We start from the raw sequence: 27,548 nt of genomic DNA, 5'->3' as shown, positions 1-27,548 counted from the left end.
GAACTTGGCAAGTTCCAAGAACATTTACCGAACCACGATACAAATATGTAAAAATACTTTGTAATCCATGACGCCATACCAAGGTACCAGTGCTAAGGTTTCGGTGAACATTTCAAAAAAAAAATAATAAAACGGAGATTTAAAAAGCCCCAATTTCCCCTGGTTGCTGCTACCCTTGCCAAGGTAGTTTTTAAAAAGACCCTCAACCAATTTTGAAGATTTTGTATAAACGTACCGAGTCGTTAAGTCCCGATCAATAAGTGACGCATTTAAGCGCACCGCGTAAGGCGTGCAATTTATCAAAAAGTTGCGTCATTTTTCAAACTTTATGGTGAACAAATGTCCGTAATATAGTTGGAATGTTGGGTAATTTGTTTCTATATATAAAATAAAAAAAACGAGCGCGGCTTGCGCTAGTGGTGCAAGGCTGGAGTCAACAGCGGAGCTTGTGATCACCTAGCTTTTGCGTGGCTTGCCCAAGTTGTTTGTAGTTTTGCGATTATGCTAGGTTTTGCTAAGTGTTAATAGGCTTGGCTAAGTCGTTTCTACGTTTTACGAGGTTATGGTAGGCTTGGATAAGTTAACTGTTTGTAGGTTTTTGCTAAGTTGTTAACTCGGCGACCTTGACGTTGGGAAGTTTTCGAGCAGTCGCCGGCTAGGATCACTTTCGCGACGACGTCAAGCGTTCAGGCGCCGACTCTCGCGTTCCCTGGACTGAAACTCGGGATCCTCGACTCTGCGTCGCCTCCTCTCAGCCGCAGCTTCGGCGCGGTGTTCCGGATCAGCTCGGTGGCGGCGCATCGCTTCTCGCTTGACAGAACGGCGCTTTTCCTAGTAAGCTGCTTCTTCGGGCGTCCGGACTTTCTTCAGTCTTCCCATGGCAGCAGCACGTGTGCATGGGGTAGAGGAGGCGAGAGGTGTCGCCGCGCCCGCTGTTCCGAGCTTTTACTCGCCTGTGACGTCACGACTCCGCCCTAAGCGCGTGGGGTGCGAGAAGGTTACGCGACTCGGTGCTCTAGCAGGTGGTTGCTAGGCAACGCAAGGCGGCGCACAGCTGGGCTGTTTTTTCTCGTAGCGCTCCACGGCGGAACTAAAGCTTAAACAGCTCCGCTGTTCATAAAAGTAACAGAAAGAGAATACACAATTCATCACTACAGTAAGCACTTACGGCACACAGCAAGTGTCGTTGCTTTGTGTTACAATGGTCTCCGTGTTGATGCGAGCTTAGCGGTCAAAGTTGTCGCGATCTTTTCGCGGGCACCATGAATCGTCCGTGTTACGTTGTGGGCTGCAAATCTAGCGAACGGCGACATGTCAGGCTGCGACACCATGTCCGTCTGCAAGGCAACATGCGAGCAGAGTGGCTGCAGCACATTGGGCTGTCGGTATCCGATCGGCACCAGCATCTGTACGCGCTTTTCGCCGCCACTTCACACCGGAGGTTTACCAAGTTTTCTAACGTTCCCAGTAAACGCAAGCGTACTGGGCGTTTTACCAGATAATAAAGAACAAACTGGTTTTACCAAATGAGCGGAGACGCAAACGTGAACAGCTGCATGGTGCTGCCACCTGGTGGCACATAGCTCAACCAAACACGGGGCTAATATAGCAGTAACCAAGTATATTCTACTTTGCCGTTGGTGTAAATTTTCGGCAGCAGTTTAATTATGAACGTATGTTTAGTAGCTCTGCCGCCACCAGGTGGATGCACACCGCGCTGCCATCTTTTTTTTTTTCCAGTGACTCTACGGCCACTCAATCCTCTCGCGTACAGGCTAAATCCCCTTCGTCGAAACGCCCAGTTCGCCTGCGGTTGCCAAAGGTCACGCCCAGCGCTGTGGCACAACGCTTGCAACGCACGCTGCTTGGATAGTTCTCGCGGCGGATCGACGCCCAGGCGGATGGCGGAGCGGTTGCAGAGCTTGCAGAGGCTTGGCGCGCTGGCTCCAAGACAACCGGAAGTAGACGACACGACGTCCCATCATGACGCAGAGCCAGTGAAGGCGCAACTTGGCCCCGATCGCTCGGCGAACGAGTTGAGAAAGCATGGCTAGGAAGGAGGGTAACTTGCAATCGTCTGTAGGCTCTCTAACGAGACGCCTCGCTTAAATTGTGGTAATTTTTTACTGTAGCTGTACCCTATGCATCTACAAGATGTTTCCGAACCGTTTTACGGACCCTTGAAGAACTGTCCGAGTGAAAGCGTTAAATTCTGGTCACTTTCATAGTTTTATATTCGATTGTGCTGCATTTAAATTGTCAATAAGCGTAAACGCTCGAGTGTCAATGCCAGAGGTTTAACATTCCAAAATGTTTGCCCCCATTTGAGAAACGGGAATTCATACAACGCTAAAAATTAGACCCGAGGGGTGATGAGAATACTATGGGCAAAGGCACAAGTGTGCGAGCTTTAGGCAACCTTGTGGGAAATTATCAAATTTGCTTGCTTACGTGCATGTTTGTCTAAACCAATGCCTTGTGTTCGAGTTTGGGAGTAGGGGTAGGGTTGTTGGGAGGGACGGCTGCATTAACAGCTTAGCTAGAGACTGGGTTGTTTCTAAAAGCCCGCACAAGCTTGCCAGGATTTTCTCTACGGTAGAAAATGTAACAAACACAAACATAACGAATTGTAAACGTTTCTAGCCGATATAGCATGTAATACAGTAAAACCCCGTTCATACGTTTTGAAAAAAAAAAATTGCAAAGGAACGTACCATCCGAAGTAAAGAAAATTAACTCAACTTTTGTTGAAATCTCCGTAATGCGAAGCGTCGCGCGGATCGTTGCAGCACGAGACGCCGACGCGCGTCGAGCTGGTGGTGCTCCGGTGGCGCGAGACGCTTTTGTTCTCATAGTGCGCGGCGTTTTAAGAGGGCGACGGGAAACCGAAAAGAAATCAAGCTGGTGAGCGACGCCGGATGTCGCTGAAGCTAAACGTGATGCCCACCGATGCCCACATTGCGCCACCTGCAGCAGGGAACGGCGGCGCGTTTGGATTATCGCCGCCTACTAAAAGCGTGCAGTACGCTACCAATGGCACTACGCGCCACGCGCAGCAAAATAGGTGAAGATGCTTGTCGCAACAGCTCTGGCGGCGATAGCTGTGATGCGACGTGCGACGAATGGTGCTGGTACCGGAATAAGAAACTGCGCGCCGTCGTTTTCACGCGAAACTGGAGGCTATATACTATTCCCGATCGCGCGCGCCTAGCGCCTTTGCTTGTTCACATGGGATCTAGCGGTCGCAAACGTGTATTACTATCGTAGTCCACAGAAGGGAACGGCGGCGCGTTTCGGTTATCGCCTATTAAAAGCGTGCGCTATGCTTCCGACGGCACCAAGCGCTGTGAAACAGATAGTCGAAGACGCTTATCGCAATAGGATTGGCTGCGATAGCTGTGAATGCCGCGCGCGACAACCCCGGAGATTTGCTGGTGCCGGCATGAGAAACTGAGTACGCGCCGGCGTTTTCACGCAATAGCGTCAGGGCCCCCGTGTCGCAGAAAATGCGGCGTTTCGGCAAAAATGATTTCGAACTATGCAACCCCAACCATACAGGGGCTCCGTCTAGCGCAAAGAAAGTTGCCGAATTTCTCCCAGTAAAACACTTCAGAAAAACTATAAACTACGATTTAACACAACCTAGAGACATAATAGCATCGGACTGTAATTCGAATATACGAGAAAACATAATTGCGCTAACGGGAAACTCAAAAAGCCTTTTTCCAGCGTTTCTACCATTACACAGACCGGCCACGGCGTCCGAGATTTGCGCGCGCCGGCGTGTGCAAATCTCAGACGCCGTGGCCGGTCTGTGTAGTGGTAGAAACGCTGGAAAAAGGCTTTTTGGAAAAACGCCACGGAGCGGCGCGCCCGGTTTTTTGCAACACTTCCAGATGGCGCTCGCCTCCGCCGCATCACGGCCCACGCAAGAGGTCGCGTTTCAACCAGAAAGCTCGCCTTCGTGCATAGCGTTCGTCGCCAGCGCTTCCCGGTAAACATTACGGTTACATAAGCTGCAGTTGCCGGGAAGCGTGAGAAGCAATCGGCGATCTTTGAATGCTATCGCGTTGCACTAAAAGGCGAAGGTTAAGCGTCCTCCAAATTTTTCACGTGGGACAGGCGGGCGAGTATCGCAGTGAAGCTGTCGCGGCGGGCAGCTATGTAGTTTTTTCTTGTTTACATGGGATCTAGTGGTTAGAAAACGTATCATACGATAGCAGTTTGGCGACGTACTGAACGTTGGTGCCGAAAAATCGTGTTTTCCGGGAACGCATGAACCGGTTTATGTCATTTTTTGTTTTCGATTGCGGACGATGGCGCCGGAAAAACGTACGTAAAGGGAATGTATCAACAAGGTTCTCCCATATATGCTTATAATAAACATTAGACACAACAGAGGCACTTTCAAGTAGGATGGAAATTCTATCATAATGAGGTTACAAGGACTGCATATCCTGCTGCACCAACTTTCAGACTAGGGTGTTGGGAGAACGAGACTTTGCCTTCCAATATGATGACATAGCCTTAAATACAGACGCATTTACCTACAAAATTTTACTGAGCCAACTGTTTTACATATCATGAGCAACACTGGCTTCATTTATGTACAACACAAACACGCTAATGAGCATAATGCAACGAAAATGACACACCCACTCGGTGTCTTGTGCTCACCAAAGTTGTAGATGGCTTCTGGTAGTATTTACAACTTGTAACATTGCATACAAATAATTATGGTTTCACAAGAATTTTGTGATGAACTGCCATGAGCTTTTGCATGCAGCGACAAGAATGAATATGAAGGGTTCAATAAATTACATGATACAAGCGAAAAAAATACAATGCTACAATCTCTGGGTTATGTGCTACCACGCACTACTGCACAAAACAAGTTGACAGCAACTTTGCTTCAAGAAATGCAACGGCCACTACTGCCCACAGCACAAATAAATGTCAGCTGCAAAGAACTGAATGCCAACGAGAACACAATCTAAATGAAACTAAATGTACAAAACATGAGCAGACTTCTAGGAAGAGCGCTTAAAACTGCTTAATGACGAGTCCTGTCTGAAGTATACAAAATGCTCAACAAAGATTGCGCATTACATGAAAGGTACAGTTAACCTGTCAAAAAAATAAAAGAAAAATGAAGAAAGCATAACATTGGCTTAATGCTAGAGGTCTTAAATGATGGCCTCAAACCACAACAACGAAGGTGCACTTGAGGTACTTTGTCAGTAGGAAGCCAGCATAAAGCCCCCCACTATGCTCAGAGTGACAAGATCAAACATGTGAACACAGCAATGACAGCCATGACTGTTCTAAAAAAAAAGAAGAAACCGTGCTTGAGGTGTTAAAAGTCTGCTGCAGCTATAGGGTAAAACTGAAAATTAGTCTGCAGAAGAGAAGGCAGCCCGAGTTTGACAGGCTGCTCCAAGAGCTCAAATTTACTGCCTGTAGTTTAAAAACAATTCTCGAGCAGTTCACCGTGTACTATGCTTCCTTCACACAATGCAAGCACATTCTAATCAACTGCCAGAAAAGCACTGATCAACGAATGTTGCTGTTTTTGGGTTTACATGGCTAGCTAGAAAGTGGCTTCACTGCACGTCTCAACTCTGCAGCCCAAATGGGAGATCTGTATGAAATGAAAATAACCAGACTTAATACATTGTGGAACAAGTCGGAAAGGGAGAGCAAGAGAGGTCGCTTCCTATGAAGTGGCAACTTGTATGAGCTTGCTCTCCTTGAGGACGACAGGGAGGCGGCTTTGTGCTACAAAGCGGCGGCAGGCTGCATCGGTCACTTGCGGGCAGTCTCTGAGATCCAAGTGGCGCAGGCCTACACAACGTCGCAATGCCTCAAGGCCTGTGTCCGAGACGTTGGCACACCGTGAAACGTCAAGCGCTGTGAGTCGCGACGCCTTGGCTGCTCCAAGCACAGCTATACCCATGTCCGTGACACCGCGGCAGTTGGACAAGTCCAAGCGGCTCAAGTTTGGCAGTTGGTGCCCCAGCAAGCGCACCGCCACATCCGAGATGTCACAGCCCGCGAGCCGGACCTCAACAAGAAGACGGGGCTTGGAGCGGGCATCGGGCGCCACCAAATCTCGCACCGCCTGGTCTCCGAGCCCCTCGACCCAACTGAGGTCGAGGCACCGAAGGCGGGGGCAGACGCCTGAACGCAGTGCAGCAACCACGGCAGCTGCCGAGCACCCACTCAGCCCCAGCTCTCGCAGGTGCGGCAGGCGTGGCAGCAGCCAGCTGAGCTGCTTCGCCGAGACATTGGTCCAGGCCAGGTCCAGGCAGCAGGGCTGCCTTCTTACGATGCCAGCCAACGCCAGTGCCGTCACGCGGCGCCGCGACAGATCCACCCGGCGCCACATGCCAGGTTCCACACACCATCGGTTCCATGCCTTGCACACCAGCTGGCACTGTGACAAGTCCTGGGGACCGAGGTAGCGCATGACAGGCACCATCACCTCGCGCATCAGGGCGTAGCATGTGGTGCCGTCCTCCAGCTGCACTCTCTGCACAGGCTGCTTGGCTTTCTCCACATCTTCAGGGAGCGGTGCAGGTCGAACTAAGTGCAGAGGCTTGCGCAAGTTACCGCGGTCTCGCAGGGTCATCTTGAACTTGAAGTCCGGCGGCTGCCCGCAGCTCATGCTCGTGATGTGGAGGTCAGGTGCAGTGGCCCCATTTGTGGTGGTGGTTGAAGAATTCCTGTCATCTCGGTCTTCGACACTTTGGGGGTTGGCAGCAATGGCTGCCAAGCCATTCTTCACCTCAGGCTCCTCGCTGGGAATGGCCGACACAGCAGGAACCGCAGGGATGGCCGCTGCCTCGGCGAACTCTGGCTCTGAACCTTTGTGCAAGCTGCGCATCGACTTTACCACCTGGTCATGGGAGCTTGTCGCCGAGATCTTGTCACCCGGGACAACGGTCAGCCGGGCACAAGATCGAACGTAGTCATCCTTGCGGGACCTGCTTAATGCTGCCTCTGCACTCTCGTACATTTCCTGAAAATGAACAATGCATACATGTTCAGAGCTTTAAAAGAAGAAATGAAAAAGTTTTAAATATACAGTAATATAAAATACTCGCAGTAATATAAGATATTCACGGCAAATTGTGATTACGAACTTAAATGCCTTTATTGCGAACAGAAGGAAATGCAGTGATTACTTTCTCCAAAACTTACGAGTTTGCCACGAGTTTAAGCTCCACTATGTCATCGACTCCACCACCATTCCACTGACAACCAAACATCAGGTGCACCCTCAATTGGTTAGTTATAAAGCACTCGGGTACATTAAAAAAAAAAGCAGCAAACTGCTCAGACGCTCTGTGTGATTGATTCATTGATTGCGTTTATTTAATTACCACCAGAAATGTGCTCATTTTCGGTGCTTGTACGTAATGTTTTACGTCAAACGACAGTACAGTAAAACCTCAGCACCGCAAAAAATGTCCAAATTAAGCGAATGTCATGTTATCATGGATGTCAAGAGAACAATGAACAAATGCTTACGTTATCACACTTCTATCTACTGAACGAGCAAATCCTGTTTCGATCCTGCACAACAGCAGTGCGGAAGCTGCGATGCTCTTTATCTCGCAAGTGACTGGCTCTCGCAGCAGCGAAGGCCTCGCGACTTCTTTTGCAGCACCGCAGAGTCGTCATCTGATACACGCTTGCATCTGTGTGCACAACCCGATTATTTCTTATAGGACAAGGGTCAATTGAATTAACTGGGTTTTACTTGCAGACACAACATGTACCGCACGCAACACATAAAATTATAGCCAAATCACTGGTGTTTTGAATGGATGCAAAACAGTAATAATGGCTTGGACAGTTTCTGAGAATTCTTATGTGAAACTTCAAAGAAGCACCTCAAAGAATACAAATGAACGTAATAATTTATTTTCAGTTAAGCACCGAGAGTAAAAAAAGCAAAACCAGATAGACAAAATATGCACCTGGCGCTTAGTTTTCCAGATCACGCAAAAAGATATAATATGAATATTTGTTGGCGTCAATTTTAGCCATAGTGATGCCGATGCTATGCGGGAAATCTGTAGCTTTGCAAATTTGAAAACGCGAGGCTCGAAAACGCGAACTGAAGGCTCGCGAGGCAATGGTTGTCAGGTCAGGGAGCATGCAGACGTCTCCCAATACTTGATTATTGTGTTCAAAAAGCTTTTCTCTGCATGCAAGGTAGTCTAGTGTGCGTTCAACTGGCGCTGGAGCCTCCATGTGCTTTGTTCGGTTCCTGTACAACACAATACAGTAATGTGGAGTGTTGCCCAATATTGTACAGTAATGAATAAGGGCACCTGCACAGGCACTGTTCAAAAGAAAAGAAATTAGACTGCTAGTCAAGCTAAACCCTTTGAGGGTCAATTTTTTTCGCGATATGCGACCGCCCAGGGTCAATTTTGTTTTTTTTATTGAAGATTCCAATTCTTCTTAGGGACTCATTTAGAAAAGAATTAACCATAATTTTTCTAGGGTGACTGTAAAGACAGAAAAAATTTTGCATTGGTATATATGTACTCTTCATTCATGAATAACAACAATAAAAAAGGAAATCAACTTATAAGAACTAAAAATTAGATGTATTGTAACACATCGCTCAAGCCTTTGAAAATGCGCCAACGAGAATATTTCGCAAGACTCAAATGTTCCTGCTCTTACACTAATATGTACCTCCATGCATAATCGAACTCCGTAGGTGCACTCACTCAAGAAAATTGTGTGGTTGTGTCCCTGTCAAAAAAGCAAAACGCATGACAAACTTCCACTAATCTTTATCTTATCGCCAACCAGAGGCAATTAGTTTTCGCGATTCTCAAAAAGAAAAAGAAAAGGCAACGAAAAGCATGCACGGCGGCATCCTTCCTATGCACACCCCTGTGAGCACTAAACGAGCAAGAAACAAGCGGTCGCCCTTTGAGCGATTAGTAACGAGATAGCCATCAGTTTTGCAAGCGCAAGAAGCCAAAACCGCACGGGTAACAAAACCCAAACCACCACCCGCCCACGCCCCAATGCGCGAGCAGTAGTATATAGCCGCGCGGGAGTAAACTAGCTCTAAAACAAACCATGCAACGAAAACAGAGAGAGGGAGGCGCGCAAAAAAAATTCCCTGTACTCTCACATAGTGGAAGCACATGATAGAGAAGAAAAAGTTAGGAAATTGGCTCCCTTCTTAAATGTACAATCGGCACCGTAAATATACGGCATCAACCATGTTGAACTTGTTCGCAGCGCCGTATATTTACGTCATTTACCCTGAAAGGGTTGAACAGCTAGTCAATCTTCAGTCGAAGGTTGGTCTGAAATCAATTGCTTGCTCTTGTGCGAATCAAAACTTACACAACGGGAAGGATTGTTCGCAATGATTTATACATACCCTGTCAAAGTGCCAATGGATAAAAGCAACCCACAAAGGCTAAAATAAAGTTGCACTTCATATTCATCATCATCATCATCATTCTCCTCCTCCTCATCATCATCATCAGCCTGGTTACGCCCACTGCGGGGCAGAGGCCTCTCCCATATTTCTCCAACAACCCCGGTCATGTACTAATTGTGGCCATGTCGTCCCTGCGAACTTCTTAATCTCATCCGCCCACCTAACTTTCTGCCGCCCCCTGCTACGCTTCCCTTCCCTTGTTATCCAGTCCGCAACCCTTAATGACCATCGGTTATCTTCCCTCCTCATTACATGTCCTGCCCATGCCCCCCCCCCCAATTTCTTTTTCTTGATTTCAACTAAGATGTCATTAACTCACGTTTGTTCCCTCACCAAATTCTGCTCTTTTCTTATCCCTTAACGTTACACACATCAGTCTTCTTTCCATAGCTCGTTGCATCGTCCTCAATTTAAAGGGACACTAAAGGTTACTATTAATATTAAGTCAACGTGGACTGTTGAAATGCCATCACAGAAACGTCGAAACGCTTGTTTCGTGCCAAGGAGAGACTTATTTTAAGAGAAAATGCGTTCTGAAGCGCCCGCGTACCTCTAGCGCAGTTCAAATCGCCCGCCCTCCGATCGAGGAGTACTGACATCATGGTCTCATAGTGACGTTGCGCCATCGGTGAGTAGAACGGCGTCCGCAGACGGCGCTACGGCTTTTCTGCGCAAAACGCGAACGCGCGGCCAGAAACAGAGCCAAGACAGAGCCGACAGCAGAGCGAAAGCGGGAGTATGGTGGCTAGCGGAAGGAGAAACGAATTACGTCCCACATTACGTCCCACGGCACACGGAGAGTCCGTTTTCGTTAAACTATAGGCTGCGGCGAGCTCGCAGCGTGGTCGGCGTGGTCTATGAGAAGCGACGAGCCTTTTCGCACTCGCAACAGGGCATAAAAATGTGCGAATCGACGCAAAACTCGGCCTAGAAACGTGCTTCGCCACAGCCAGGGCTCAATACGACCCAAGCTGGCACGACCCAGATGTCGTTTCCCGCACCGCCACCAGGCGCCGCTACTATACCTCAAACTCCAGCGCAAGACGCCCATAAGCTGGTACTTCATTCTATGACGCTAACTTCGACGCTCGTCGCAATGGACCCTGACACCGACAGATCGGCTCGCGATGGTGGGCTCAACTTCAGCGATTTGAGCACCGACGAGCGCGACCTGCTGCTGAGGGCTCGCACTGCCGGCGTCGTTGCGTACTACGACGGCGGCCTCGACACCGGCTCTCCGGAGCGGGAAGGCAACGAGGGCTTCCCACGACATCACATGGACGTGGCATTCTCGCTGCTTGTTCCAAATGAAAGTTTCGCGAGCCAGGAGAACCCTCACAGCACGACGCGATAACGAAACTACTGAAACTCCAAAGCGTGCGCGGCGCAGAGTCGAGCGCGCAGACTCGAGCGAAAACGAAACCTTTCGAACACCCATATTACTGAAGGGCAACGTCAAAATGTTATTTTTTCTTAGAATCGAATAGACGTAGACAAATAGCATTTTTTTCCGTCTTATAATCGAATGAAATGATATTTTTAATACGAGCAGTTGAGTATTAGTAACACAAATTATGAGGAGTCCTTTCGTCATCGGGCTAGTACCGGAATGTCGCTGGGAGGTCTCAAATCGTGTTATGCATTTACCTCAATTTCTCGGTTACTAAAGCTCTGTTCGCGATTATATTGACGCCTTAGACGTTCTAGAACATTGCTCTACAACTTTAACTTGAGTTTCTGGTAACCTTTAGTGTCCCTTTAAGTAGAACCCTTTTCGTAAGCCTCCAGGTTTCTGCCCCGTAGGTGAGTACTTCATATTAGTTGAATACGATTGTCAAAATAACACACTCAAGTGTAGAGGCCAGATGGCTAGGCACTAAAGATCTAGGTTTTAGACACCTACAACAGGCATTCAACGCCTCATTTTAGGCAGAATAGGAGTGGCCACAATAGGCACTATAAACTGTTATCAAACCCAGCCTGTTTTATGTATTGCATGTGTGTAGCCCATTTTCATGCTATGAGAAACTGACGTAGCGTTCACGTGCGAAGTCTGACATGAAGCAACCATATTATGCAAGCCATCATTTCACAGGGCTTTGCTAGGCACCCGAGAAGCCACTTTATTTTTCTTCTGTCAGCATGCTACAGCCATAATTCTTAATACATTTGCTCTGACATTATATGCAGGCCTTGTACACTGTATAAACATTCCTGCTTACAGTGGTCCATCAAGGGAAGCAAGCATGAAAAACGCAAAGCACGTCAGGAAAACTGCAAAACGGTTAATGAGAGAAGCAACAGTTCCGTGTCTAATGGACAACAAATGTTTACGTCAGAAGAGCTCAACAGTGTACGTTTACAAATCCGTCTAAATTTATGAGAGTAACACATGACAGTTATTGATATTTATTGCAGTTTGGAGCACAGGAGTAAATACTGTAATTTTTCATGTGTAACTCTCACCAAAATTTCAAGAAATGAACAGTAAAGTGGGGGTGCGGGTTATATGAAAAGTATGCCTTGAAGTGTGGCTTCACAGCATAACAGCATACACTGCCATGAAGCCACACCTCAAGGCAAGGATTAGCGCAATTCAAAGTTTCGTTATCGACTAGGAAACCCCACCTCCTTCCAAACTCTTGCATGCTGAAGCTTCTTTTGTCCCCTCTTTCATGGTCGCCAATTTTCCTCTGCTTTACAGGTTGCCATTTTGTGTTTAGTAGTTGGCGAATAGCGCATGCGGCACTGGCAAAATTATACGTCACCCATTGCCATGGCACTCCCTCAGTCTGCACGAAGTGCTTCTCGATACAGCAGTGCGCCACATCACCATTGGGGTTTTCGGCTCGGTCGCATTTGCTCCATTGCCGATGCGAGGGCTTCTCCATCCACACTTTCATCCACAAATGGAAGCTAGCACTCGCACTGTCATGCTAGCTGCGAAGTGATCTGATTCACGGCCGATATCCTGCGAATGATTTGTCCACAATAATGTCCTGCGTGTGAATCCAGCATTGTCAACACCGCCAAAGAATGGAGGAACAGAGCCACTGGCCGAAGATACAACGTAGAGGAGTCGTGCATTTAAGAATGAAGAGTGTTCTTGCAAAGAGTTGAGCAGTGTTGTATGCAGTTACTTCCGCAGACCAAACGAAGGGATAATTTTTCTTTCCGACTGTTGAAATTGGGGGCACAGATCATACATGGTGGCGTGTATGATCGGAATGTTGTTACATACACCTTTTAAAAATAAAAATCGCAGGGGAGGGCGCATTGAGAGGCTGAATTTATTGCTCACCTATTGCTGAGTTTAGGTAAGTCATTACCGGCTGGTGTGCCTTTACAACCACTTAAGGAGTCGAAGCGATGAAATAGGGCATCATGCAACTGGTGGACAGTACTTCCAGCTTACTTTGCATACACGCACAGCACAACCTACAGTCAACAATATTTCCAAGCTACAGTCAATGGTACACCTTCCTGCAGATGCTGCGCCTTTCTCTCTTCCTTTCCAGCAGTGCAACATGGAATAGTGCGCGTCCACTGCTGATGAAGATTTTTGGATATCTTTTTCTCTGGGTATTGCTACCGGCGTCAGGCAGATGGTGAGAGGTCCTCAAAGTTCAACTGACAACAACGCAAGCACTTACCGTAAAAACCCGCGTATACAGTCGCCAACTGATTTTTTGGATTCCAAAAATTCGGACATGCTCGATTATTCGGTCTGCTTTGCGGCACCGCCATTCTTCTCAGAGACCATAATGTATAACAACTGCTGAAAGTCTGGACACCTTGCAACCTCTCGTCTGATTTTTCGGACACTCCTTGTGCCAACTCGATCGAGCACCATGCACCGACTCTGACCGGTGCATAGTTCAACTTGCTTAACGACATTTTTGTTTTGAGCGGAGCCACCTTGCTGCCCCACGAAGTGGTGCTCCTGCAAATCCCCCCTCATCATCATCGTTTCTGCCTGGTTCGTAGCTACAGCAGTTCCGGTTTCAGCTTAGTAAGCTATGTTAAGACAATCCAGCAGCTGATTCATTTCTTCGTGGATGAGACTGCAAGTAGGCCACGTTTTTCGTTTGTGCGACTGGTGTCGGCGCGACGGCGTGGTGGTGTTTGCTTTGTGTGCTGTGTCGAGGTTGCAATGACGCAATGCAGCATATGGAAACATCGCGTCAAGTGTCTAATGACGCCGACAGTGCCCGTGCAGACTGCGCTGGGGAGTGCCGGCAAGCGAATGCCGGGAGGCCTAGGATTTGTCGCCTTCCGATGTGCTCCTTACTGACGCCGAAAAGTTTCTGCCAAAACCTGCGCAGTGTTTGCATTGCAATTCTGGACACCGTCTCATTTGACAGTTTCACAGGTGCTGATACTGCTGTACTGGCATGCACAGAACTCGACGACGGCGAGATCATTCGTCATTCTGCTGCGCCGCCGGACGATGACTCCGAGTCGGAAGATGACGCACCATGTACTACGCTGCCGTCGCATGCGGAGGGTGTACAAGCAATGACTGCGCTTTCAGCCGCCTATAGTGACCGTACGACCCTCTCCAAGATTCAGGCTTGTCTGATTGCGCGTAAATGGAACAACGTGCAACGGCGCATTCACGATTTCTTCAAGCATACTGCCGAGCCCGATTAAATGCGTGGAAATAAAGGATTTCTTTTTTTTTCTTTTCCTAATCTGCTTTTTCACACACCTGTTTATTCGGACACCTGTTTATTCGGACATTTCCGCAGTCCCCCTGAGGTCCGAATAAACGGTCGGTGACTGTAACACAAACCCGCATATAGTAAGAGGTGAAATTTTTGGGACGCGGAATGGGAAAAAAAAGTTTTATCCGCGTATAATACGAGTAAGGAAAACTCAAGGAAAACATTTATTTACAAATTGCACACAGCAATTCAATCACTGTCTTCCCCAGCTATGCTCTCTTCGGGTAGTTCTTTGTTGGACATATGTTCCCAGAGGTACTCATCTTCTGTGCCATCGAGTGCATTCGAGATGCCGCACTTCTTGAATATGGCGACGCACAACATCCTCTGGTATGCTGGCTCATGCATCGTCCACAATCCACTTGCATAGCATGACTGGCAAAGACCGCCTCAGCCACCCAGTCGGCGTCACTGTAGGCTCACCTGACTGCATCCAATGTGCTTGACCACGCCCTTGAATGGCTTGTTAAAGAAAGCATCTAAAAGCTGCAGCTGAGACGTCATCCCACCCGGGATAACGACGAGTTCAGTGCCGGATTTGCACAACAGCCTCTTCACTGAGTCAGCCAAATGGCAACGAAATGCATCCAGCATGAGGATGGACGGGAACAAGAACAGTGCGCCGGGCCGCCTACACCAGATGGACTTTATCCAGTCGAGCACAAGATTCTCATTCAACCAGCCTTTCTCATGACATCTCATGACATTTTTTGGCAGCTCCTCCCCCTTAGGCACTGTATTGCGCTTGAAGATGACATAGGCCGAGAGCTTGCATCCGCCTGCCGTGCATGACAACATGACGGTAACTCGCGTTTTCTCGTTGCCAGTGGACCGGACATAATAGAGCCCTTTTCGTGCACGGTGAGGGGCGATGGCATGTCCAGATAAACCGGCGTTTGGTCAGCATTGCCGATTTGCCCTAGCTGGAAGTTCTTGGACTTGTGCAGCGAAATAATGTGACGCTTGAAAGCCACAAGCAGCTCTCTGAACGATTTGGGCAGCTTTTGCGAAATCGAAATTCGGCGGCATAAAGAAAATCCAGCACAGCACACGTAGCGATAAATCCAGTGCTTGCTCACTTGGAAGGTGGAGCTCGATAGCCCCTTTTCTCTTGCAAGCTCCTTAGCTTTTGCCTGCATAAGCTCCACGCTCAAGGCTAGATGCGCGGCTCCCTGTTGGCGTACGAGTTCCGTCAGGGCGAGTTCGATTTTCGGGAATGTGTAACTCTTTGGACCGCGAAAGCTTCTTTGCATTCCGCTGCACGCGAAAAGGGCTTCCTTCTGTCAACGCAATACGCAAATGCTTGCCCCGTTGACGCCAGACTGCCTCCCAGCAGCACTGTTGCCGATGTCCTGTGCAGCTAAAAAAACCTTTCTCTTGAAAGCAGCCGAGTACTGTTTTCGTGGTCCGGACATATTGGTCCTTCAATGCGGAATAAAAAAGATGCACTTCGCGAAGCGTGGTATGCATGTGTGCTGCCAAGGTGTGCACTCAACAAGGAAGAAACGATGCTGTAGTCACGCATCAATAACGAAACCAAGCCGTAGCCATGCAGCAAAAAGGAAGCCAAGCCGTAGCCATGCAGAAATCACGAAGTCAAGCCATAGCCACACAGCAATAAGGAAACCAAAACTTCTAGCCCAAATTTCTGAGTGAAATTTTTGTTCGTATCCACATATAGTAAGAAGCAGAAATTAGGGAAGCTAATAATAGGGAAAAAAAACTCATATTATACTTGGGTTTTTACGGTAAGTGCAGGGCTGAAGCCAGAGGGAAGGGGGGAACACCAGGCACATGCCCTCCCCTCACCCTTTTCTTTGAAGCAGAAATGTTTAACAATGCATAGAAAAACTGCCAATCAAATTGTTCAATTTCTATAGGCACAGTAAAAAAAGATTAAACAACCCAGAGCAGCATATGGGTTGTAAGCAAGGGCGTACCAGAGAGCTCTTTCCATTAGTTCTGACCACCTTGGAGTTCGACATTGGGGCACCTGATGCTCAGTACAAAAGCATTTTTGCATTCCACTCCCATCTGAGTGCAGCTGCCGTGGCTGGGACATGAACTCATGACCTTGTGCTGAGAAGCACATAGCCACTGAGCACAGAGGATATGGTGTTGTGTGGAGTGTCAAACAACTTCTGGTTGTGTTTGCAGCCTGCAGTCTGACCTTCAAGAGGCCTCTAATGTAATGACACTGAGATTGTACAGCACATTAAAACCTCCTTCATATGTTTTAGAAAAAAGCATGTGAAAACGTAGACTTAAAATGAAGTTCCTTGCAAAAGTGTTGGTACTTGTTTACCTAATTCTAACGAACAACCAATTTTTGTGAAGTAAGAAAATAAAATTGGGCCTGAATGTAGCATGCCACTGATTCATAAAAGAGAAATATAGCATTGCTGCAGCACAAGATGCTGATGCGCACTGAGATGGTAGGGCCCCAGCGGCTCGAGACATGGTTTGTCATTCTCCTACAATAGCTGTGAATGTGACATGACACGACTCGCAAGGAGACTTGCTGGTACCAAAAAAGGAATCGAGTGCGTGCTGGCAATTTCATGTGACACTGGCGTTTGAGTACTGCAAAGAAGCTGCCATGGTGGGTGCCTACTGCTCTGAATTACATGTACCTTGCGCGTTTTTTTGCTCACATGGAATCTAGTGGCCGGAAAACTTATCATATGATCGCAGTTTGGCAATGTACTGAATGTTGGTACTGAAAGAGAGGGTTTTCTGGGTACATATTAACTGGTAAAAATGAAGATTAACAGTATTGGGCGATCTATTTCGGTTCTTGATCCCAAATGTTGGCATTGGAAGATCGTACAAAATGGGATAGTATCAACGAGGCTCTCCTGTACTGTCCCCTCTCGAATCATTCTAGCATTTAACCTTAAACTTCAAGAAGTTTCCACATTTTTAAGACAATCTGTGGCTGGCGTGATGCATTATGTGAACAATGAAGGGAGAGTGCAAATGCTTTTTTGCTTAATCTGAGTAGTAATCAGTGCTGATATTCTAATTAGGTGTTTCTTGCAGTGTTTCTTGCATAGTTCATATCATGTCATCAGTGGCCATCTGCTTCGTTAACATCTTCCTGTTATACTACCATACTCGTATAAGAACCACACTTTTTTTTTTTTGCTATTCATGAGGTACGGCAGTTTCACAGGAGCAAGCAATTTTAACACTTTAACCATGAGTGATTGTTGCAACTCTTCTCTTTAAAAAAAAAAAAAAAAAAAAAAAAAAGGCTTCACAGATGTATACCAATCGGACAACCAATACATAAAAAACAGCAAAGCTGTACGAGCGAATCCTCGCACCCTGTGAAAGTACTCAAGGTCTAATTTGGCTCATGGCAACACTCAAACGCTGCTTCCTCCTCGTGACTGGCTGTTACAAATTACAGCAGTGACGGCTCCCACCCAGTCCACATCCGAGCAAGGCCATGGCTGGCTGTTCTTAGTGATAGCTGTCACGCCAGCTGTGTGGCAAGAACATGTTGTTGGCTTTTGCCGTTGCCGCCTCACCGATTCCTAGCTGACATGTGGAGCCGGTATAATGCTACATGACAAACAAATATTATGGATTGCTTGCTTAAAAAAAAAAAAAAAAGAACAAGCACTAAGTTGTGTTCTATTTCAATGAGATCTACGCACGACAACTTCTACATTAAAGTCCCCGATCATTACGTTTCAAAGCGAATTCGGGTCTGCCACACACATTGTGCTGTGTTTGCATTCGATAGCGACATTGATGCACGAGAACTGTTGCAGAACTCCCTTTAACAGCTTCACTGTAAATGGGGCGAATACCATTGTTTTCACAATGGATATATTTGTTTACACATGCACGCCACGCACCTGGTACCCGTCTAGTTCCCACCACCTCGCTGTCGCTGCTGCTCAGGCTCGGGATTGGCAGCAAATTCGTGGATATCGTCGTCCTCCCGGCCATCCATGGCGTTAGATATGCCTGTGACTTCAAAGCTTTTTCACAACAATGTTTGAAGACATGCGTGATGTCTTCGGACTTTTTTTCTTTTCCTTTTTTCCACTTTCAATTTTGAGCTGCCATGGTGAGTGCGGCTCTTCAGTGTCTACAGTAACATAATTTAGACGGTGTTATAAGATGTCCCTCAAAGAGCAAAAGTTGAATGCATGCTTGAACAGTGCTGCTCTGCTTTATCGAGCCTAAGCTTCCCTGCTTACCTCGTCGCTCGCATCTCCGTTCTTGACTGCTGCTGGCAGGTGCTGAACCGGCTTGTCTGACAAAGGCACGCCGTCATACTCGAGAAGTTCTTGAGGTCCTTCTGTCTTGATCTGCAGGTGCCAAAAGGTGGGGAGACAACCTTTAGGTGCGACATACCCACAAGAAACAAGGAACCAAACACAAAACGTGATGCAGGATTGGACTTTGTAAGCTATTTCTGAAGTAAAATAAAGGTACGACATACTTAAGTTCATCATGTGAACTGGCACTGCACAAAGCAACCACATGTAGTAAAACCTCATCAAACAGCATCTGCTTAAACAATAGCTTCACTTTGAAAGTAGTAAAGTCAAATCCCTGTTTCAGCAGCCATTGAACATGATGCCTATTGTATCTGCATAAACCATATCAGCTTTTGCGTACGGATCGGTAAACATGAAGTGTTTCCACTTTTCTTCGCCCAATCACTGTGGTACGGCATGATTGCAATCACGTCGGTAGGTCGGGCCGGCAGAACAACCAGCCTCAGAAATCAGAACGGCCCACAACTGCAAATGCAGAGGGTACTTGGAAGGCTGTGGAAGGCTGAAGCCACATCAACATCATTTCAGCACTGTGCCAGAGGGCGTTGCGGCCTGTGCTGCGGCGTCATGGCGTCGTGCAAGCTAGGACTCTCGTCACGCTGAAGCTCAGACAAAAACTAGGTGTTCAGCATAGAAGAAAAATTGGACATTGTTCGCGTTATCGAACGTGGCACAGAGAAGTTGGTGCTGGCATGCGAGAGGGATCTACTGTTGATTACGGTGTGTGACATTTGGAACGCGAAGAAGCTGCTTGGAAGAGCTGCTGCAACCGCGAAAAGACGTCGGCTACAAGGTTCGAATTTTCTTCGAGTCGAGACTTTTCACCATCGTTGCCTCTGTTATTGCCGAAGTGTCACCTAACGACAGTGATGAGGACGACACGGAAAGTAACAACACGGGCAATTGAGGCCCGTGCTGTGAACTTGTGAACACACAAAAATTGGGTGTTCACATGACTCGGGGACGTGTTAACTGGGTAGACACTGTGAAATGAGGCACACAGGTTTAAAAATTTTTTTCTGGCTCCCATATTATTTTGGCCTCCCAGATACCGTACTTACTTGAATCTAGGCCAATATGTTTTTTTTTTTTTTCGTATAGTTATAAACCATGCTCTAGGGTCGGCTTAGATTTAAGGATCTTAAGGAACATGCCAGTTTTTAATTGAAAATGATAAATATGGTGCATAGCTAGTGCCATCTAGAAAAGTCAGCATCGCAGCTGCCACTTGCCGCGACAGTGGCAAACTGAAGTACACGAGCGACGTTACTGCATTGACCTGTGTCGCTGTGGCCTTATCGTAATGGCACCAAACAGGCAAAGCCACTATAGTTCTGACTTCGAACGAAAAGTTGTGCTATAGCAACGGACAACTTTTTTTAGCTATGCAACGAAAGCTATGGGGGTGGAGCTTCTGTACATGACTGTATTCGTACGCAATGTAGTCCGAGCGATGGGCACAGGTTTTGGTTTCACTACCTCACACAATCTCTTTAGATACAATTCGATCGGTGTGAATCAATGTTTATTCAGACCCGATATATATCAAGTTCTGAATGACGAGCATCGCAGCCTGCGTTGGAGGTCCGAAGCAGCCGCCGCATGGCATTGGTTAGGACTTGGATGCGCAACCTACGATGGTGTCGGTAGAGTTGGAGCAGCAGTCAGCTCGCTCACTTGTTTGTACATGCCTATCGTTGCGATTCCCAGATGGGTTCGCTTGATTTCCGCGCAGACGCTGGAAAAACTTTGTGTGCTTCAACAGTCTTTTGTTGCTAAAGTTGGTCAACAGCCTCTCAGGGGAGGTGATTAACAGTACAGCAAGCAATGAACGCGCACCAGAAGACACAGGTGTCATATTGCGGTTGATGAATGTGCAAAACGTGCGGCGGTCTGGGGTGTGTGAGAACTTGAAGGAACAAACTAAATATACAATAAAATACCAATAGCTGACTGGTAAATGTTACGTATTGTTTCAAATTAGGTGCTGCAAAAAACAAAGAAGTATTATTTTCTATTTCCTACGTAAGAAAACTAGAGCAAAACTGCGGGTCTACTTCCAGCAGCGGTGAAAGAGGCGTGCTTAGTTTCCGTAACGTTCGCTTCATAGCCAAGAAAAGTTGTCCACGAGTATAGCCGCAGAGGCATTTTAAAACTTCCAAGCCTGGTGGGACTTCCAATATCAAGAAACACGTCCGTTGTTGCAGGGGGAAATGGGAGACTGTGCATTTGCTGCAACGTGATGACAGCAGTACGAAAGATGGCGATGAGGCTAGCAGCAATGACAGCACAGAGTGAGCTTGGCATGTTCATATTAAATAAATGCAGTTTTCATTCTGTGAACGCTGTCCTCACCTTTTGTTCGACCCACATTCGTGAGTTTTCTTTTTTCTTTTTTTCTTTTCTTTTTTTCTGGCCTCGGATATTTGGGGGTGTGCTTAGAATCGGGGCCAGCTTAGATTCAAATAACTACAGTAGGTAAAAAAATTCTGCCAGTTCCACAAAGGGCAGGTCTACATTTCCCCGCTAAAAAAAAAAAAAAGATGTGTCAGACAATCTGAGTAAATATGATATGCATTTCTTTGATCCTTCAAACATGGCAACTGCAATGCCTACACTTTCAGGAACAGGTAACAGTAACAGAAAACCAGTGTGTGTCGACCTGCTGTAATGCGCTTTTGCTGTCTCATGGCTAAGGAAGGTGCTTTCGAAACATGAACAAAACCAACGTTTGAGGTTTTTCTTTTTCCTCATTTAAAAAAATTGCTGTTCATGCAAGCTGACTTCTCCCATTTTTCAAGCTACTTGGCCATGAGACGTAAATTCTGTCTTAAAGCACAAGCTGTACCACCTTGAAGAGCTATGGAGGGCAACTTCAGGAAAAGTGCATCACAGGCACACAAGTGCAAGAATTTCTATTTATCTGTTCCCACAAAAAAGATATTGGGGGGCACAACAATAAAAAGGGCCACAAAGTGGCTAACGCACACTCACTTTCTTTTTTGGTGGAGCACCGCAAGGATCGAGCTCGCTTGTGCAAAGCTCGCCCGACGCCTCGTACGGTCTCAACGTCAAGTTGAGCGCAGGGTTGCCTGGAACTGGTGGCGTTGATTCCAGGCCCGGCAGGTACTCGCACTCAGACTTCCCATCCTGTGGACCTTTCGACATTCTACCTCGAGTGTGCCGTGGCTGCAGGAGAAATATCACTCAGTGAAATGTCAAACGGGTTTGTTGCTGAAAGCTGCAAACCAGAAACAAGGACGAAAGCGACAGACTTAGCCAGCGAACATTAGTGTGCAATCATGCAGTTTCTCCCCAGGGATGTTCAAGAAAGCAACGTGCTGCCAGCAAATATTAGTTTACAATGAGTGCCCAGATGAAATTGTGAAAGCACTCCAGAGTGGTCAGAAGATGGCAACACACACCATGCAAACGCATGAAAAGGGACACCAAACAGCTGAATACTGCCCACGACCTGTGCAATGATAAAAACAAGAAGTCTGGAGGTGAAAAATTTCGCAAGGATTCTTCTCTCAACCAATATTTTTTTTCTTGCCTTTCTTCACTGGATGCGTGCCGCTTAACATTTTTTGTGCTGTAATCATGCACTCTGCATGAATGTTGTTGGTTCTTGAAACCATAGCACACTGCTACTCCTTGTTAGTGCTGAAATCTGGCATGAAAAGCCATACGTACTGACTGAACGTGGTCGAGCACTGCATTGCTGTTTGGGTTGCCTCAAATGTGCGTAAGCATGCCAAGAAATCCCAGCGTTGTGACGGAGATCAGGGAGGCTACATACAGACCAATTTGACAAATTATTGGAGCAAGAACATGCACTTTAGAGCTAACCAGTAATACTTGCGTAGGAAATTACATGGTCATGGGAATTATAAAGCTGAAGTTATGTAACATACACCTGAATGTAGTTGCACAGTGCTTTTTCAATCTGAATTTTGTACGTAATCAATGGTCTTATTTGATGTGCAGAAAGAAGAATTACAGTGATAGCACAAGTAGAAGCAGGGATAATGCACCTCCAATATGGCACCATCATCAAAATTGTGGTTTTGAGAAAACAAAAACCTTTCACAGCTGATATACTGAAAGAAAGTTCGAAAAAAAAAAAATGGCACCAAAGGCCATAAGTAGGCACTAGGTATAATTCATGGCCGTTGCCCGTTGACGACATAGTGTGCACTGCGAGTACGTTCACTTCAAAAGGATTACACGTTTTTGGGCCCTCAATTCCCCATGAGCTCCATCCCGACGCAACTTCACCGCAGGGCCCGCATTCTGAAACTTTCTTCTTCCACGAAACTATCACCTTGGCCGTGCCTCCTCCAAAGGCGTGCGCTGATTGGTGGTTTTAGCAAAACCGGAAAATAAACAGCGCCATCTAGTAGTCCCGGCCTACATCATTTTAACATCATGGTGCTGATAGGTGCTCTCGACATATATTGAATAAACGAACACGTCTTTTGGTATTCGGTTGGTGGTGGAGTGTAGTAGAGATGACATGAAGGTAGTTTATAGTAACCTTATTGGTGGTGCCTGACACGCGTGGTTTCACGGCGGTATTTCTTGATTCATTGAAAATAAAACATTTCACACTTCCTTATTCAAATTATTTTACCTAAAGTGGCCGTAACCAACCGTAGTCAGTGCAAAGAACACTCGCACGGTAAGCTCTCTCATGCGATGTGAAGCATTCGACAGCGCGTGTTGGTAGTGCACGCTGACATCATGGGTAAGCAGTCGCTTGATTTACTGAATGTGACCATCGCAGGGGCGAAACTATCGCGGAAGGCGAACCGTTTCAGAATACGGCCCCAGATCTTGCAAACCACAGTCAGTTCAATAGTGAGACCGCAATTCTGATCGCTCAGCACCAGCTACGCAGAACCGCAAGTATTACACGAGAAAATGCTAAGATTGCTCACTGCTGCAAGTCTGACGACAACATACGGAGCAGCGGGCTTCGCGACCGAGGCTGTTGCACTATCGGCGGTCAGATCTTCAACAAAATGCCGAATCTTTTGCTCCGTAGCCATCGTAGATGCAATCTTGTCGAGCGTAGCTTTTTCATGTGCTCTTATCTTACCAACTTCCCCTTCATTTGTGACAGCCGTGTTCAATTATTACGCGAGTGTAACCAGTGTGTGGATATGGGTGATCCGGCAAAGTAGTTGAGGAGTCGACTTTCGGCGGCAGTACTACTTCAGCAGCAAGCTGCCGGGTATCCTGTGCTGGCTGCGACAACGGAATCGCTTTTGGAAGGTTATTTCATCTCGTACGTTTGCGCCTGTAACGATTCACGGAACAAAACTTTGCCAGACCTCCAGCATATCCAGCGTTGAAGCATAGAGACTAAGACAAAATGGCAGCCGTTTTCATCTTTTGAGCACTCATGGTCCTTGGAGCCAATCATGACTTGCCATCTTGGTCACATGTTCAAACTGGCCAATAATAGCGTGTGCCGCGAATTTCTTTTTGCTGTTTTTTTTCGTGACCACGGCACCGACAATGTTAATGAACAACGAATGAAGAAAGCCAGAAACGTGAGCTTTCGAATTATACCAAAGTGGCGCTGGCAGAGTGCGCAGTTATCGAGTTATGTGACAAAAATCGGGCGCAATTTGTCCCCAATTTAAAGGGCAATGCTTGCTGATTCGTATCTTTAGATGACGATAATGGAAGAACTCCGCGTTATTTTGTAACCAAATTTCAGAGATAGGCACACAAACGCGTCATCAATGTAGAAAATGAAATATGAAAATTCGAATTTTGGGCCAATTTTCAGTCTGAAAGACCCGGGGCTCCTTCCTTAATTGCAATCACTTATAGGTAAACTTCTTTTTCTTTCCCCTGTATTGGCATCCCGTTGGAACTGTTTTGGAGCATGCGGGCACAGACAGCGGATACAGCTCTGTTGAGTGGAGATTGCTTGTACTGAATTCCTAGGTGCTTACGGAACATACTTGGCCTAGGCAAATGTACAGTGGACGTCACACTTAACCTAAACAATAAAATTCGATCTATATCCCACCTTTAACAAACACCCACCCTTTAAAGCACTGCGCTAGGTGCAGGAAAACTGTCATCACATGTCGGTAGCAACATGCGTGCCACTTCGAATAGGCGATCATTAAACAATATGGCAGCCATTACGTGTTTCCAACGAAAGAGTTCGCCCCCGGCGCTTTAAACTTTTCATGACCTCTTGTCCAAAAACACCATACAATTAGCACCCCGATATAATGACGTGTGTTTGTGTGCAATTACAATATAACAAAATTTCGCTTCAGCAACAATGAAATCCCGAGACAATAAATAGAAAATTCCGCATGCGCGGATAGTCACATGATTGCATTACAAGTTGCTGCTTGCAAGTACACATCTCAACTTGTGCGCCACACGGCAAGAGTCGCCGCCTAAGTAAAGCCGCATCATGTTCCGCATAAATCCAAGTGCGATAAACTTCTATCATGCCCCACACATAGTGCTTTAGGTACAAGTGAAAATATGCGAGGGTGAGAGAGAAAGAGGGGGAGGGGAGTGAGCTTGCAGTAATGTGATCAAGCACGCGCGAGGGGCGGAAAGGAGGGGGGGGGGGGTGTTAAATTGGCAAGCGTCGTGATTACTAGCGCGTCTTGGCCGTGGCTGCGCATGGCTGCAAGAGTGGCTGAACGCATGCGCAGCCGCGCACCCTGCTTTAGAGGTCATCATCATCATCATGAGCCTGGTTACACCCACTGCAGGGCAAAGGCCTCTCCCATACTTCTCCAACTACCCCAGTCATGTACTAATTGTGGCCATGTCGTCCTTGCAAACTTCTTGACCTCATCCGCCCACCTAACTTTCTGCCGCCCCCTGCTATGCTTCCCTTCCCTTGGAATCCAGTCCGTAACCCTTAATAACCATCGGTTATCTTCCTTCCTCAGTACATGTCCTACCCCCCCCCCCCCCCATACCATTTTCTTGATCTCACCTAAGATGTCATTAACTTGCGCTAGTTCACTCACCCATTCTGCTCTTTTCTTATCCCTTAACGTTACACCCATCATTCTTTCCATAGCTCGTTGCGTCGTCCTCCTCAATTTGAGTAGAACCCTTTTCATAAGCCTCTAGGTTTCTGCCCCGTACGTGAGTACTGGTAAGACACAGCTGTTATACACTTTTCTCTTGAGGGATAATGGCAACCTGCTGTTTATGATCTGAGAATGCCTGCCAAATGCGCCCCAGCCCATTCTTATTCTGATTATTTCAGTCTCATGATCCGGATCAGCGGTCGCTACCTGTCCTAAGTAGATGTATTCCCTTACCACTTCCAGTGCCTCGCTTTAGAGGTAATCTGCCACATATGCAAAGAGTGAGCATGCCGAGATGGCGTGATATCACGCAAGCCGTCTTTCCACACGTTTAGAATTGGAGGTTGCATAATCTTGAGATCGTGACCCATTGGAGCGAGAGACAGACGAAGTATACACTTTCTGTCACCGGCACTTTTCATGATAGCATTGTCCCAGTGCAGGTGACGCTATCAGCCGCAGGGGCAGAGTGCACGCGAAAGCGTGGCTCGCTTCACTTAATTTGCACCGCCCACGTGAAAACACCGTGAACATGGCATGAAACCGCATGATTCGTCGCAGACTCCCAAATTCATCAAAATAAATTGTTTTTTTTTTCATTCAAATTTGCTTTTTTTCGATTGGCCGATAATTTGGAAAATTCTGCGGCCCCTTTCCGTGCAAGAAAAATCCATCAGGGACTGTGCTTATTTGCATAAAAGGCCGAATTTCGATACAATGAAATTTCAACATAACGAAACAACTTGCAGATTTTACCTACTTCGAAAATATCTAGGTTTAACTGTACAGCGACATTTCATTGTCGAGAGGTACGAAATGCATTGAATCTTGTAGACGTTCACTGGCGATACAGGGGCCGGGCGCGATCGTAAGCACACCCTTGAATGTCTGAAGTCAGAAAAAATAACAAACTTACCCAGAATGTAGGCCAAACAAAAATGTGAGGACAGTGTTCACAAAACGAAAACAACATTTATTTAATGTGAACATGCCGAGCTCACTTTACATTATCATCGCATTATCAACAAACTTGCGCATGGATGCATGCAAGCTCGCATCTGCGCGCCCGTGCAAGCTAGCGTCCGCACGCTCGTGCATGCGTAGACAGTGCGGCACCGCTCGCATGCATCAAATTGCAGCGCAATCTCGGTGAACAGCTCCTCTCTGTTATCGTTGGCATCTCCTCATTCCAGCACACACAGAAAGTGCTCCACTTTATCCCTCTAACGACGGACGTTTTTCTCTTCGATGCCTCTATGGCTAGCACAACTTTTCGTTTGAAAGCGGCACTAAAGTGGCATCGCCTGTTTGGTGCCATTACAATAACACCACGCTATGGGCCAACGTCGCATGCCGATACGACACAGGTCAAAATAGCGATATCACTTGTGTACTTCAGTTGGCCACTGGCGTAGTTAACAGCGACTGCAATACTGACTTTTCTAGATGGCACTAGCTATGCACCAAATTTATCATCTTCAATTACAAATTGGTGCGTTTAAAATTTTTGAATCTAAGCTGACCCTAGAATTTAGTACATGATTATTTTTAAAGAAACTCAGCCTAGACATAAATACAGTATTTCATTGTCGCACGTTTCAACTGCACAGTCAAACCAACTTATAAGCACCATGAAAATTCCATTGTTATAACCGATATTTGTTATAACCGGGTTGTATTAAAAAATAAATATGGGGGATGTCGTAGCTATTCCAAGAAAGCTATAACGGCGTGAAGGCCAGTCTCCTCCCCACCACCTCCCTGCATCCGGCTTCTGATCGTGTCGATGCTGTTTAACTCTCTCTCTGCGCACTCCGATCGCATGGTTTTAACAAGCCGCGACTGTTGGCATTCGAGAATGGTACTGCTATAACAAAACCCAAGAGGGGCCATGGGCGGCAAGTAACATATGAGCTCTGCCGAGGCATCGCTTTAGTGGCCCCAA

At 46.9% G+C, this 27,548-nt stretch overlaps 1 protein-coding gene across 2 annotated transcripts in view; it reads right to left on the bottom strand.

The window, feature by feature from the left end:
* Nucleotides 1-4,542: 4,542 nt before the first annotated feature.
* The window catches only part of LOC142575387 (lysine-specific demethylase 2A-like), a 75,286-nt gene continuing 52,280 nt past the window's right edge, over nucleotides 4,543-27,548 (bottom strand). For both annotated transcript variants that reach the window (XM_075684724.1, XM_075684723.1), the window contains exons 16-18: nucleotides 21,507-21,701; nucleotides 18,429-18,539; nucleotides 4,543-7,021 (exon numbers count right to left, since the gene is read on the bottom strand). In XM_075684724.1, the coding sequence (XP_075540839.1) occupies nucleotides 5,717-7,021; nucleotides 18,429-18,539; nucleotides 21,507-21,701 (1,611 nt within the window). In that variant the 3' untranslated portion in view covers nucleotides 4,543-5,716. The remainder of the gene's footprint in view (nucleotides 7,022-18,428; nucleotides 18,540-21,506; nucleotides 21,702-27,548) is intronic.

The sequence above is a fragment of the Dermacentor variabilis genome, chromosome 3, assembly GCF_050947875.1.
Source record: "Dermacentor variabilis isolate Ectoservices chromosome 3, ASM5094787v1, whole genome shotgun sequence".
In the NCBI taxonomy this organism is placed as follows: domain Eukaryota; kingdom Metazoa; phylum Arthropoda; class Arachnida; order Ixodida; family Ixodidae; genus Dermacentor; species Dermacentor variabilis.
The sequence above is the reverse complement of the archived record's forward strand: the minus strand, read 5'-3'. Positions and strand labels throughout refer to the sequence as shown.